At 39.7% G+C, this 13,721-nt stretch overlaps 2 protein-coding genes across 2 annotated transcripts; one reads left to right on the top strand and one right to left on the bottom strand.

The window, feature by feature from the left end:
* Nucleotides 1-2,300: 2,300 nt before the first annotated feature.
* trmt2b (tRNA methyltransferase 2B) lies at nt 2,301-4,096 on the bottom strand. Its single transcript, XM_076285277.1, has one exon. It carries the CDS (start codon nt 4,003-4,005, stop codon nt 2,554-2,556), a length of 1,452 nt encoding a protein of 483 aa, XP_076141392.1. The 5' UTR covers nt 4,006-4,096; the 3' UTR covers nt 2,301-2,553.
* Nucleotides 4,097-4,137: 41 nt separating this feature from the next.
* dnajb12a (DnaJ heat shock protein family (Hsp40) member B12a) lies at nt 4,138-13,323 on the top strand. Its single transcript, XM_076285278.1, has 9 exons — nt 4,138-4,319; nt 5,031-5,208; nt 6,062-6,207; nt 6,317-6,490; nt 6,610-6,689; nt 7,198-7,307; nt 7,488-7,660; nt 12,314-12,456; nt 12,558-13,323. The coding sequence occupies exons 1-8, from the start codon at nt 4,187-4,189 to the stop codon at nt 12,433-12,435; spliced, it is 1,116 nt and encodes a 371-aa protein (XP_076141393.1). The 5' UTR covers nt 4,138-4,186; the 3' UTR covers nt 12,436-12,456; nt 12,558-13,323.
* The last annotated feature ends 398 nt before the right edge of the window (nt 13,324-13,721 follow it).

Genomic DNA, 13,721 nt, shown 5'->3' with positions numbered 1-13,721 from the left:
CAAATTTCAAGAGTTTTCGACCATGTTAACCACCTCAAAAACAGGAAAGCAAAAAAGTAGAATAACAATAATAATATAGAAAAATAATAATAATAATAATAATAATAATAATAATAATAAATAATAATCCTTACAAAAACAATAGGGCCTTGCGCCCTTCGGTGCTCGGGCCCTAAATATCGATTTCGAAATCGAAGCGATTTTTTTAATTTTGATTTGGTTTGGGGGCCCCCACCACCTTGACGGCATCAGAAATATTGAATATTGTGTGATCATTCACATCAGTGGCAATCATAGAATTTGATTGACCCACACACAACCCCCCCCCCCACACCACACCACACAGAAAGTGATCGTTGTCATAGGTTTCTATTATTACCATATTTTGGTATTCATATAAACTTTATATACTGTATATTGTTAATTATTTATAGCATTTTATGATCTGCATAATTACTAATAGCTGAACATATTTGGTCATTTGAATACATCATAATGATGAAAATTATTAGTCTACACTTGTCTTCAATATCATCAAACTCTGTGTGTGTCAGATAAACCCCCTTCGGTTTCAGCCAATCAAATGACAGTGCTTCTTTTACTGTCGTCCTTGCCGTTGGAATAGTCCAAATAGCACAAAGGAGTTCGCTAAAATATTGGGACAATTTTGTCATCTCAAAATTTTGATTGGGACTAGTCACTACCGTCCCACCTACGCCCATGGGTAACAGCCATTGGTCAAGTATTGAGTATAAGGTGTTAAGCATCAAGTACGGCCACAGTCCAGGAGGGGAGGGTGGGGTTGTGCAAATGTGCTAATATAGCATGTAAACAGACTATGCAGATAATTCTATCTCCTTGACCCTTAAGTGAAGCGTTGAACAGTTTAATGGCCCTGAGGACAAAACCAAGTCCTGTAAAATAAATCCTATGTCTTTTGTTTTGTAAAAAGTAAATAGTTTTGTAAAAAGAGTTTTACAGCATGAAAAATCACATTATCTGGGAAACTATGTTTGGCCATTATTATTATTCTAAGGCATCCCAAACGTTGTGGAAGACAAACATGTTCTCAGTAGTATGACTGAACCATTCAAATATTGTACAGTTTTAATTTATTTTCTACAAGGTCCTAGATTTGGGGGGGAAGTGCAAAAAGAGTTTTTGCATGCATTTGGTATCAATCATTGTTTTTGTTTTTACATATTTTATTAATATTTGATATTTTGAGCTCTACATATAATGGGCTTGACGATTTTAAGGATTAAAGAAGGGGGAGTAGTGTTTTTCAGTCCTTTTCATAGGATTAAAATGTCATATGGGGTAGCTAGTAGGCATTTATGTGAAAGTAGCTCACTGTGGGCATTTAGTGTGCAAGGTGCCAATGTTGTACCATAGAGAAATAAATGGAGTCATAATCATTGTTTTGCCTCAGGGACAAGAATGAAAACATATTGGTATACAATGTAACCATGTAAGTGTATTTGAATGAAACATGGTACATCATTGGCAATTTATACACAACATTACTATAAACTGAGCTATTTCCACAATGTTTTTTGTGTTCAGTCTGCATTTTGTTCCATATCTAGGGGCTTATATAAAATGAATGGACATGCAGTACAAACGTTTAACAGTCCAACCATACCGAGAACATGTCTGTCTTTCACCTTACAAAATTTGGGCAGGCAATGCCGCGCTGTTTTCGGAAGCTTTGGCCCAGAGTGCCAGCAATCTTGATCATTGTTGACGATTTTTGGAGTTACGATTTTTCTAAGTGATAAACCCACGAAAATGGCCTGGTTTTGACCTGACGTGCATGTGTCATTGATTCAACCCAAAGCGGCAACCATCAAATGCAGAGTTTTAAGATTAATGGTCCAGATAAAATGTCCAGATTGTGCGTTTTCATGAGTTTTCGATTGTCATATATTTCATTTCCATTCATCACAGAGTTCCCAAAATCACATATAAGGTGTGTTAGAGTGTCTAGTGTCTTCATTTTAAAAAAAGCTAAAAACGTAATATTATTATTACGCATTTTGGCACTCAATGAGTTAATGCCCAAACATGGCCTGCAAGATAAAGCATTTATGAGGGTGTAAACATGTAAAAAAAAAATATTTGAAACCATTGGAATTCAACAAAGATATTTTATAGGTCTTAGTTTTGGAACCTAAATATTAGGTAGACAAACTTTGAGCAAAGTCTGAGGGTTCAGCAACCATTTTCCTGGATTCTGTCTGATTTGACACGGAATGACCCAAATACTTAGTTAATAAAGAAATCTTTGTGTTTTTACTTTATTCAAAAACAGTGATTCACAGTTTTAAGATATACACTTTATTATCCACAGCTTATGTAAAAGTAAATCCTGCAATGTGGATGCAGGGTTTTAAATAGTAATTTCTCTACCCTGTTAAAGTGTGATCATTAATATTTTCTGTGAATAAATAAGTATACAGCACAGTTTTACTGTATGTTTAAAAGTGTTACAGTTGCCATGCTAGACTGGAGGTTTCATCCAAGCTAATTCTCAGTGTTGTACGTCCAGTCTTATCTTTCAAAGACAAGAATCAGTTCACAGTGCAGCGTCTGTGGAAACATGTCCACAGGGATGGCTACCTTGGGTACAAATGGCTTTCCAGTGAGTTTCCTCTGTTGCTCAGAGCTGCAGCACAAGTCTCGGAAGTTTCTCATCGCCTCTCCACCCGGTTTGCAAGATATGTATACAAGTCTGTGAATGGTGGGGTGGTTACGGAGGGCTCTGATCACTCGATAATGAAGTCCCGCCCTGGATGGATTAACCACTGCAGTGAGTCCATCCTCAGACCCAAGAGAAGGTAAGAGTTTGGGTACAACTACTTCAGCTTTTCCAACTAAAAACTCACAGTTAGACACTGCATTGAGCAAAGCATTATATTTTGCATCCTCCACTGCCTGTTCGATAATCTCAATGCCAATAACTTTTTGCACCCTGGAGGACATGGATATCCCAATGGCACCTGTTCCACAACAGACATCCAGTAGAGTGTCACTTCTAGTGGTGTGGCTGAGATCCCCTACAGTCTGATAGAGACACTCTGCTGCTGCCCTGTTTACTTGAAAGAATGCATCTGCAGAAATACGAAACGTATAGCCCAACACTTCCTCATGGATATGTGGCTGCCCATGAAGGAGCTGGTATGGAGACTCCTGGTGGCTGCAATGGGTCATAGAGCTCTCCTGAAAGTAAAAGGAGTCCAGATCACAAACAGACCCTGGACCCTTTGTGAAGTACTCCACAAGAGCATCTTTGTGAATACAAATCTCTTCTGTGGTTAGGCATTGAGGGTGAAAATAAACAATGGCCATGGTGTTACCTGCTGCATTAGTCCTCACTGTAATCTCTCGCCAGTACCCTCCATCATGGAATACAATACAAGGCTGCAGAGGTGACTGCCGAATAAAGTCCTCATAGCATCTAGCAACCAACTTGTGTTTTTCGGGCACGTTCAACAGGTGATCTCCATTAACACAGACAATGTTGCCTCTTTTCCCACTGCCAATGTAGAATCTAACAGTCTTTGGGTTTCCATCAACTCCTTTATTAACAGAGAAGGTTGATTTGTTGCGGTAATAATATTTCACTGGAGATGGTATTATAGGTAACAGAGGTATGCTAGGGAGATTAAAGGATACACCTGACATCTCAGATAGCTGCTTTGAAAGTTCAAGCAAGATTGTCTGCTGCTGGTCCTGCTTCACTCGTAGCTGTTCCTCATAACTCAACCTCCACAGAGGGGTCACAGTATCAGCCAGCCGTTCCTCCCATGACAGGCTTTGTGATCCTAAGTGTTCTCTGGACTTGGCACTTTTCTTATTCTTTTGTGAAGACGGTGTGGAACGACTTGCAACCCAACGTACATATCCATGAGACAAATGCTTTCGAAGACACTTAAGGAAAGAACATGTCGCTCGTTTGGGAAAATGACCACATCTGACAGACATCTGAGATATATTTTGCATCTTACCTCGAACAAAAACACTACACTGGTCACTGATTAATTTGAAGTTTCAATGTCATTAAACATTCCTCATAACATGCCTCATCCACATAAAAGTTGTCGCTTATTGATGACGTGCATCGCCGCTAGTGTAACGTCATTCCATGGTGCCCCCCTAACCAGTAAACAGTTTCGCTGTCGCGATGGATTCAAACAAGGACGAAGCTGAACGCTGCATACAAATTTCAATCGAAGCACTGAAGAATGATGATCCAGATAAGGCTCGGAGGTTTCTTGAAAAGGCACAGAGACTGTTTCCTACCAACAAAGCTCAATGTATGTAATGACACCACGGAAATAGAGCTTTAGAAGGGTCATTACTGTTAAATGCGCAGGCGCAGTTGAGATAAAACGTTATCCGACCTTAAGATTTATTTTAAGTTAAGATGACCAAAGTTATAGCTTTTTAACTAAGTCATATATTGGAGGTTGACGATGTTTTATGGCTCTAAATGTTATGTTTAGAAAATGAACGTGTTTGTGTATGTCTTGTGTGTTTGTTGATCATGAATGCTGTGTGGGCATGTGTGATTAACGTTACCAGTCCAGCTATGCTAGCTACAATGTTACAAAATCTACCCAAAGTTAATGTGTTTGGAAACGATAGAAAGATAACGATAAGTAACTCACATTGTGAGTCTCATATTCAATTACAGATAACCAAAGCTACTGGTCATATGGAAAATATTTAAGCCTACGACATCCGTGACAACACGGCTTGGTAATCATGGGCAACACATAACGAGTGTCTGTCCAAAATAATCTAACTCGAAGCTATTCGTCACTTCTTTCAAAGCAAAGGTAGCAGCTAACCTTAGATGGATTCAAATCATGCTGCATATATGTTGAAATGACATGTATTTAGGAAGCTAGATGGTTGTGGTTGTCGCTGCATACTAGCTAGCATGTTAGCTAGCATGAATAGTAGCACACAGATGTAATGTAATAATCTAGGCAGCTGAATAACAGCAAGTCCGTTTGTTACAGCTTTACTTGAAACAATCGAACAGAATGGTAGACCCTCTAGTCAGGAGAACCGCTGTGGGGACAGTGGTGACACGGGTGTGAGACACAGGAGCCATGCAACAGAGGGAAACACTTCAGGGGAAAGTGCCACAGACTCTGCCAAACCATACACTTCAGAACAGCTTGATTCTGTCAAAAGGTTATGTATATCGCACATTCAGTATGCTTTATGTTTTATGTACAAGCGATGGAATGAAACTTAAAATGACAATAGGAAATGTAAAATAATGAGCAGTGGAAAGAAGGGGGGGGGGGGGGGGCGGAATGACAGCCAACTGATCACTTGAAAATAAATGAATGTTCTTTGTACAGTTGGTTAAGATACAGTTGAGGTGTCTGGTTCTGGAAATGAGCATCAGAATGGGTAAATGTAACGTTTGAACTCTGGGCACCACTACCTGGCCTCGACATTACAGCCACATTATTTCCTTTTGACGTAAAGAGTAGTCTATGGGCTGAACTAACCCAACTAAATGGCTGAGTATTTGGTGTAATTTTTAAATGTTGTTGTCCATGCGTTTGTTTACACTGAGTTGCCCCTTGAAACTAGAAGTGGCAATGATGTCGAGAATAGATCAAATAGCTTGTTCACAAGAGCAGTACAGTACGGTATACGCAAAAATTATTTGCGTTTCCATGGGCATACCAGTTTATACTCCGCAAACATTTATCAGACCACCTGTACACAATAAGTCTACAGGCCTAGACCACCTGTAGACAATAAGTTGTCCTGCTACTTGAGTTCAGTTATCTTATTGGGGTCCCCTGTAATGACCTGAGAATTGGGAGTATGTGCTCTCTTCTTAGTTTTTGTCGAAATTCTGGAAGCCAGCCTGAATTGTCTCACCCACAATCTTTAAATTGCAATTGTAAAACCTAAAATTTAATTAGGCTATATGTTTTTAGCATGAAGTGGTATCTCTGTGTGTTCGAATGATCATCTGTTTTCTTTATACTTAACATCTTTTTTCATTGTTATTTGCTTAATGCAGAATAAAGAATTGTAAAAACTACTATGAAATCCTTGGAGTAAGCAAAGATGCATCAGAAGATGATCTGAAGAAAGCATACAGAAAACTTGCCTTGAAATTTCATCCCGACAAAAATCATGCACCAGGTGCCACCGAAGCTTTTAAAGGTGAACACCAATTTCAAGTTCCGCTTGTCAAAGATGTAATGCCTGTTTCCTAGAAATGTTTGATGTGGTATCGGATACCATTGTTATCTATTCTTCCTGTGTGGTATAGCCATTGGGAACGCTTATGGGGTACTCAGTAATACAGAGAAAAGGAAGCAATATGACTTGTATGGAGAGGAGAAAGTACATCCGTCCAGACATGGACATTCACATCGTGGATTTGAAGCAGACATTTCTCCTGAGGACCTTTTCAATATGTTCTTTGGAGGTGGCTTTCCGTCAGGTGAATTTCCAATCAGAAATAATTCCTTTTGGATTTCCATGCCAATTTCTCATTTTAAACATTAAAGGGGTTGTAGGCATTCTTACAATTCTAACATGGCATCTCTGTTTTTATTTTAGGTAATGTTCATGTTTATAGTAATGGCAGGATGCGCTATGGCCATCATCACCGAGCAGACAGAAGGGAGCAGCACAGAGAGGTGGGTTGCAGCAGTTTTCTAAAATGGTCTTGGATTATGAGTGCACAAAGCCATTGTATGGCACTCTGCAAACGTACACCTGCAACAGCAATCCATTAGTGTTACTGCACCAAACAATAATCAGCTGCTGCGTCTTTTCGTTGCTTGGTACCGATGTTCAGAATTTATGAACAAGTCGGAGGCAAAGATCTCCACGATGCAAAGCTCCAAAAAAGTTCAGTAATTCCGTATATCTGGACACCTTCAGGGCTGTTATGCCACATCCATACTTGCGAAGCCTGCTTCCTTGTTTAGCCGTCATTTACTATGGTTGTCAAGTTACCATTTAAAAAAAGCATTGATATGGAATAGTGATCTAAACTTTCTTACCAGATCTACTTCATAGGTGTTGTGATATACAGAATTAATAGACCCCTGTCAGCCAATCAGAAAATATTATATCTTGTCTTCAGGGATAATGTTGAAGACCTACTTTGTTTGCACTAAATACCAATCTGTCACTCGATAGGGAGGCCTGGCCCTGTTTGTTCAGCTGATGCCCATCCTCATCCTCATTATCGTCTCTACTCTCAGTCAAATGATGGTGTCCGATCCACCTTACAGTCTCAATCACCGCCCGTAAGTCTTTGCCTGATGAGTTTCTGCATGTACTTTCTTTGTGTAGAGATAGCTGATGTTTTCAACTTCATTTTTTTTTCCAGTGATGAAATTAAGTAGCAGTTTTTGAGCGGTACCCATGAATATTGGATATACATTTTTGTTTTGTTTTTTCAGACACTAACATAAATCTGTTAACAGGTCCTTGGGGCATATACACAGGAGACAGACTGACACTCTGAAGGTGCCTTACTATGTGACTGACCAGTTTACAGAGGAATACACTGGAAAGGACCGTAAGAATATTGAGAAGAGTATAGAGGAGGATTACATCTCCAACTTAAGGAACAACTGCTGGAAGGAGAAACAACAGAGTAAGTCCTTTTGAGGATGTGATCGTATCAATTATATTCAGAGGAATAGCTATCAGTATCAATGCTGTTTTGGCACATCCTTGTGATATGGAAAGTTCACACTTTTGCACAGATATGATTCCATTACGGTGGTAGTGTAGTGGTTAAGGAGCTGGGCTAGCGTGCAGTAGCCTGAACGTTGTTGGTTCAATTCCCGGCTTCCACCGTTGTGCCCTTGAGCAAGGCACTTAACCCCAAGTTGCTCCAGGGACAATGTGATCCCTTGTAATATAGCTGACATATGTAAGTCACTTTGGTCAAGAAGTGTCTGCTAAATGTAATGTAATGTAATGTAATTTCTAAGATAAATGCTTTATGAGCATGTGTTATGCATAAGTAAAATGTAGCCAGTGCGTACAGAGTTGTGCAGCGAGTCAGCTTCACTCGTAGACAACTTAGAAGACATGCTAGCAATAGACAACAGATCTAGGTTTTAGAATACTTGCTATTGCACCTGCCTCAGAGTTGCAAGTTTGAGTCTTACACAGGGCTGTGCTGTCATATGCTGCAGGTGTTATCCCCCCATGCTGGTTAAACCCATAATGCCGTTGGATTTCCCTATTGGTGACCCTACCACTTCGGGTTAAAATTGTTGTGTGAGCAGTCACTAAGGTTTCAGAGACCCTTTGACAAAAACTATGCAATGTACTCCAGTCATAATGCAACCCATTCCTTCATTTTGACCACATTGTTGAAATGTTTTGTATCACATCCAGTAGCTTAGTGACGTATAGAGTGACGCTCGAGATGCATAAATGAGGACACCCCATTGTAGCGCTTCTGCCATCGTTTTGTTTGGTAAATGGCCTCTGAACTCAATTCATCTATTTGCTAGTGAAATGAGTCGCATCATATTCCCATCAGAAATACATTTGAAATTGTAGAGCAATGGCTCAACAGATAGGTAATATCCCACAAACATTTTGAAATATAATGGAGGTTAAAAAAGTGATTACATTAACTTCCATCAAATGTAAGAAATCACTGATTTTGTGGTTCTTGTGATTTGTTTGTTTGTTTTATCAGTTGTAAGAGTATGTTTGTCAAAACTCATCTAAACAAAACCCCTGGAGTTTAGGCAGCCCTTTGAATTGTATGGCATAGTTTTGAAATATAGCATATTATGTACTACTGGGAACAGTACTCTGATTCTTTTTGCAAAGTTGCATAGGCACCCCTTTGTGTTTTTACCTTATATTATTGTGATGAGGGGCCAAGCAGCTACAAATACACCATTGTGTTTCTACCTTTTTTTTTACTGGGGGCCAATCATTAAGTAGCATATTCTGATTTTTTATCCTGTCTATGGCAGCCCCTTCAACTATATGGCTAAGAATTCTGGCATGCTTACTGGGGACAGTTTCTTAAACCAAGTTTAATGTTTATCTGCTAATTTAGTTGTAGTCAAAGTTGGAGGCTGGCAAGGGCGTAGGTTTGGTCTGAGCTTTGGTGGGGACACTACCCACTACCCCCCCCCGCACCCCCCCCCCCCCCCCCCCCCCCCCCGAATATATAAAATTATTAAAATGTGCTACTGTCCAACTACTATCCATGATTAAAATGTGCTACTGTCCAACTTGATCTAACTACACTGTGTAGCCTACATAATCTGATTTTAATATGTAGGCTACAGATATGTACGCTATATTTAACATTTATTTTCTATTTGGTCTGTTATGAAATCATGCCCATTTAAGCACAGCTGAGTTTTAAGAAACTTAAATACATGCATGCTTAGCATTTTGTGAAAAGAAATCATTAGCTACATTGACAAACATGAGCTGCCTGTATATTCTCTGATTCTAATATTTACAGATATCTAGGCGATGTAAGCACAGCTCAGTTTTAAGAAATGCAGCCGAAAGACCATGTTGAATTTTGCTATAATTTATTTCAAAACCGGATTACTCTGGAACAGCTAACTATACACGGGAATGCATTACACCTTTGTGTTCGGTAAGGTCTGCTGTTTATTCTGATATATGGTTTGTCATGTGTTGCGTGAAGAGTGTGTAGGCCTACGATATTCCACCGAGACGAATGGATGTGGAGATGGGCACAGAGAATAATTATTAAATCTCTTGAAGTTATTTTTCTCGCGAACTGTTTATTACAGCAAACAGTGGCTAGCTAGCACCGTTTAAAAGCTGAGAAAAGGCTCTTTCATGTGACACATGTGTGATGAGTAGCCTACTTCTCGAGGAGTTCAACAGAGAAGAATGGGTGAATTTGGACGCACTTCATGCTTGTAGTGAAGTATAGATGAAGCGCTGCATGCTGCGCAGGAGACTGCGGCTCACTGGTAGTTTTATAGGTAACTTCAAATCAGCGCGATTTACCCTTATAGGCTACTGCACATTACAAGATCTGTACGAGATGATCCGCAGCACTGAAGTGAGAAATTATTTAACTCTTTGTGTAGCGCATGTGAGCGCTTTTCCCCCCATTTCAACCTGAATATTGGTGGGGACATTTCAGTCATAATTTGACATTGGTGGGGACACGTCCTTCGGTCCCCACGCAAATCTACGCCCCTGGAGGCTGGAGTTCAGCACACCCTATACAGGGATTCCCAAACTGTGGTACGCGAGCTGCCACTAGGGGGTACGCGAGATGAAAAGGGCAATGGCGGAAAGGAGTTAAAAATGATTCATTAATTAATACTCTAATTAATGAATAAATAATACACAATTTTGAATTGGGTTATAATGATATGGAAACGTGAAATTAAAGGAAATCATTTGTAAACTCTATAATAGGCTATGTTTTCATTAAAAAAAATAAGCTACACAAAATACACGTGATTTCCTGTGGGCAGCCAGAATATCTGGCGCGTTAGTTTCGTTGAAGTATAGGCTAGGTAGAACGCTGCGTAAACATGGAAAAGTGGGTAAAAACAGGGACACTGTCCAAAAGGTCTAATTAAAGAGATCGAAGAGGAGAAGCGAGAGAAACAGAGCAGGACACAGGTAACGATGGAATGGGGTGGGGGACAGACTAATGTAATGAAGGTGGAGATGGAGCGCAGGGGGATAAAAGAAAGAACGAGACAGAAAGACTGCGCGAAGAAAACAAAAGTATGATGAGGCATATAGCTCTCGGCTTCACATGGATCGGGAGACAGACTGCCCAAAGCCTCAGTGCGTGGTTTGCAGTGAGATGCTATCTAACCATTCTAATGTGGTTCTCCACACTGTTTTTTTTAGCGTGAGAGCTCATAGACCAGTTGCACATTTTGATTTTGTTATAATGTAGGGCGGCTAATTAAATATGATGCCTGGAATGCGTCAATAGAATGTGTTACTTTTTTATGTGTTGGATGGTGGGTACGCGAGCCGAGTCAGGATGTAGAAGGTGGTCCGCGGGGAAAAAAGTTTGGCCCTATGACATACATTTCAACATTATTAGATTTATTGAAAGATAGAAAAACTATCCAGTCTTTACAAATACAAATGAACTTCAGATCAACCTTCGGGCCAATATTTGGTTGGCTTTTTAATTTGTGAAAGTGTATGTTGGTCACAGCCAATTACATATGGCGCCAAAGCCATTAAACACAGTTAATTTATTCCATGAAACTTGCTGTGAGTGATCACAGCCGTGCCTTTGATACAATGAAATCAAGTTCCTATGGTAACTCTGAACTATTAGGTTTGGTCCCTTTTTAAAAGAGTTTTTTCAATATAAGGCAAGTCTGGATGATTTAGAAGAATGGTCTAAAATCCCTTGCTTCTGTAACGGCAGCCAGCTGGTACAGTAGCTGTGCAGTATGTGTTGTAAGTAAACCTCCCTCCCAACCCCTGACGAGACATTCCAGTAAGAGATGCTAGCACCCACCATGGGTTTTAGTTTGCTTGCTAGCCATGGAGAGATGCCATGGGAGATGAGAGTTGTTTTATTGGCAAAGGGAGGCCTTACAAAGTATTAAACACAGGAGGGACAATAATTGTAGCACATGCATTTCTCAGAATAAAGTTTGTGGGAAGTTATTACGTTTGTGGGTGTTATAATGCAGTACATTATGTCCGATTCAGAATTGTACAATAAGGGGGCACTGTGGCGCAACAGGCTAGAGTGCCCATACCATGTATGGGCCCAAGTGCCCATACCATGTATGGGCCCAAGTGCCCATGGGGACTCAGGTTCGAAAACGACCTGCAGTCATGTCCCAATCCCACCCCATCTCACCTTCCCACTGTTGCTCTTCACTTTCCTATCTCAATAAAGGCAAAAAGCCCAAAAATATACTTAAAAAAACAACACAGAGCCTCTTAATGAATAGACTCTGTCATGGTAAAACTCCTTAAATAGGGTGTTCTTAAAAGATCCTAATTAGGCAGAGTGTGTTGAATTGTTGTCTTAGTGTGAGTGGGTGCAGTGCCATTGTGCATGGTTATACAGCTACAAACATCAGCTGCATTCTTCAGGTGTTTGTCATTATAATCTCAGTTGATTGATGTAGCACGTGTACACTGTATTCTGATATGTTATCTTTTAGATGTGGATGATGACCTGAAAAATTAGTACAACGTTTGAGTCGGGCGGAGGAATATTGACCAGACATCACATTGCCCTGACATTCCCTATGAGCCTGACCTGTGGTTTATTTTTCAGAAGAGGGCCTTCTCTACCGGGCACGCTATTTTGGAGATACTGATCTGTACCAAAGAGCCCAGAAAATGGGCACTCCCAGCTGCTCGAAGCTCTCAGACATACAGGTTTTGCTACATGGATAGACATTGCCTACAGAAATAAAGGTATGTATCCCACGGTTTATCAGACCACTGTAGAAGTTCCATATTATGTCCTGAAATAATACAAAATACAAATTTAATTAAATGCCTGTTTTGCCTCACAGATTGATTCTATTTCCCAACATCTGAGTTGACTGAATTAAGGTAACACCTTGGTTGTATTGAAGCCTTCAGCGAGGGGGTTGAAGTGGTTCACAGAAATCATTTACTTCAAGTGATGCTCACGAGTAAGCATTGTCAACCCTTGCTTTAATCAGAGAGAGTATGGGAGAGGATATCAGTCTAATTCAGAAATGGACAAACTGGTCTCTGCTGAGGATATCTACAGTAGAAGAATGCATAATGGGCATCAGTCATCTGAAATGGTAAATAAGCCTGCTAAAATAAAGCTTTTTGATATTACCATTCCTCACTTGAAAATGTAGTAGATTTTCTTCAAACCACAATGCCTTCTGGGACAATGGAGCCAATAGAAATGGTATGATTTGTATGACCTCTGTGTACACAGTGTTTGGACTCTGCAGGGACGCAACTGAGATTAAATTATTAAACGTATGTCATTTCTTGTTTAATTGTTCCCCTATGGACATGGTTGTAGCTAGCAAAATTTTGAAATAATTGCTAAATCGGAAATTTATATTTATTAACACTGAATCTTCATTTTGTTTTCAATTCAGTCTATTTTGAGTTTCATGAGTATACTCATGTGATGCCAATCCATGAGGAGTTCTGCACAAAATTTGCTTGAAAAGTACATTTTATAAAATACATTTTTGTATTAATGGAATTGATGAATCATTACTTTTACATGTATGGTTTTAGCATAGCCAGCTTTTGGCAAATAAAGAGAACATGTTTGGGATGTCCAGATCTTTGCAGTCCAGTCCTGTTATTTGTTTGGAGAACAGTGTGAATACCAAAACAAGTGTTTGTGTGAATCATGAAGTGGTCAAATTTCCCTAGGTTATCATTTGTTCTTTACATTTTACTCCAAATCTCCTCTCTTGCGCTCTCTCTCTCTGAATGTGTGTGTGTGTGTGTGTGTAAGAATGACAACTAGACACTAGAGGGCATCAGTGAGCCACTGATATGATGGTGAATGATCCCTGAATTGCCTTAAATGTTTAAGTGTTTGATTTGCTTTATCCACGGAGATGTAACGCTGACAAATAGTGACTGCTTGGGTCATCAGGGAAGATATTAATTGTGTTTATTCTCTCTAACTCTATTAACCTCTGTATTTTATAACCACATCATCTTTCAACATA

Source organism: Alosa pseudoharengus, unplaced genomic scaffold (assembly GCF_046254945.1).
Source record: "Alosa pseudoharengus isolate Yale_2024_CS ecotype anadromous, Long Island Sound unplaced genomic scaffold, YU_APseudo_1.1 YU_APseudo_1.1_scf_15, whole genome shotgun sequence".
Lineage (NCBI taxonomy): Eukaryota > Metazoa > Chordata > Actinopteri > Clupeiformes > Clupeidae > Alosa > Alosa pseudoharengus.
Note: the sequence above shows the minus strand (reverse complement) of the source record. Positions and strands in the feature narration are given on the sequence as shown.

Bases quoted from the DNA above. Each gene is read 5' to 3' on its own strand.
- trmt2b (XM_076285277.1), bottom strand. From the start codon at position 4,005: ATGCAAAATATATCTCAGATGTCTGTCAGATGTGGTCATTTTCCCAAA.
- dnajb12a (XM_076285278.1), top strand. From the start codon at position 4,187: ATGGATTCAAACAAGGACGAAGCTGAACGCTGCATACAAATTTCAATC. The intron at 6,208-6,316 runs GTGAACACCAAT...TGTGTGGTATAG, and splicing joins TGCCACCGAAGCTTTTAAAG to CCATTGGGAACGCTTATGGG. The intron at 7,308-7,487 runs GTAAGTCTTTGC...ATCTGTTAACAG, and splicing joins TACAGTCTCAATCACCGCCC to GTCCTTGGGGCATATACACA.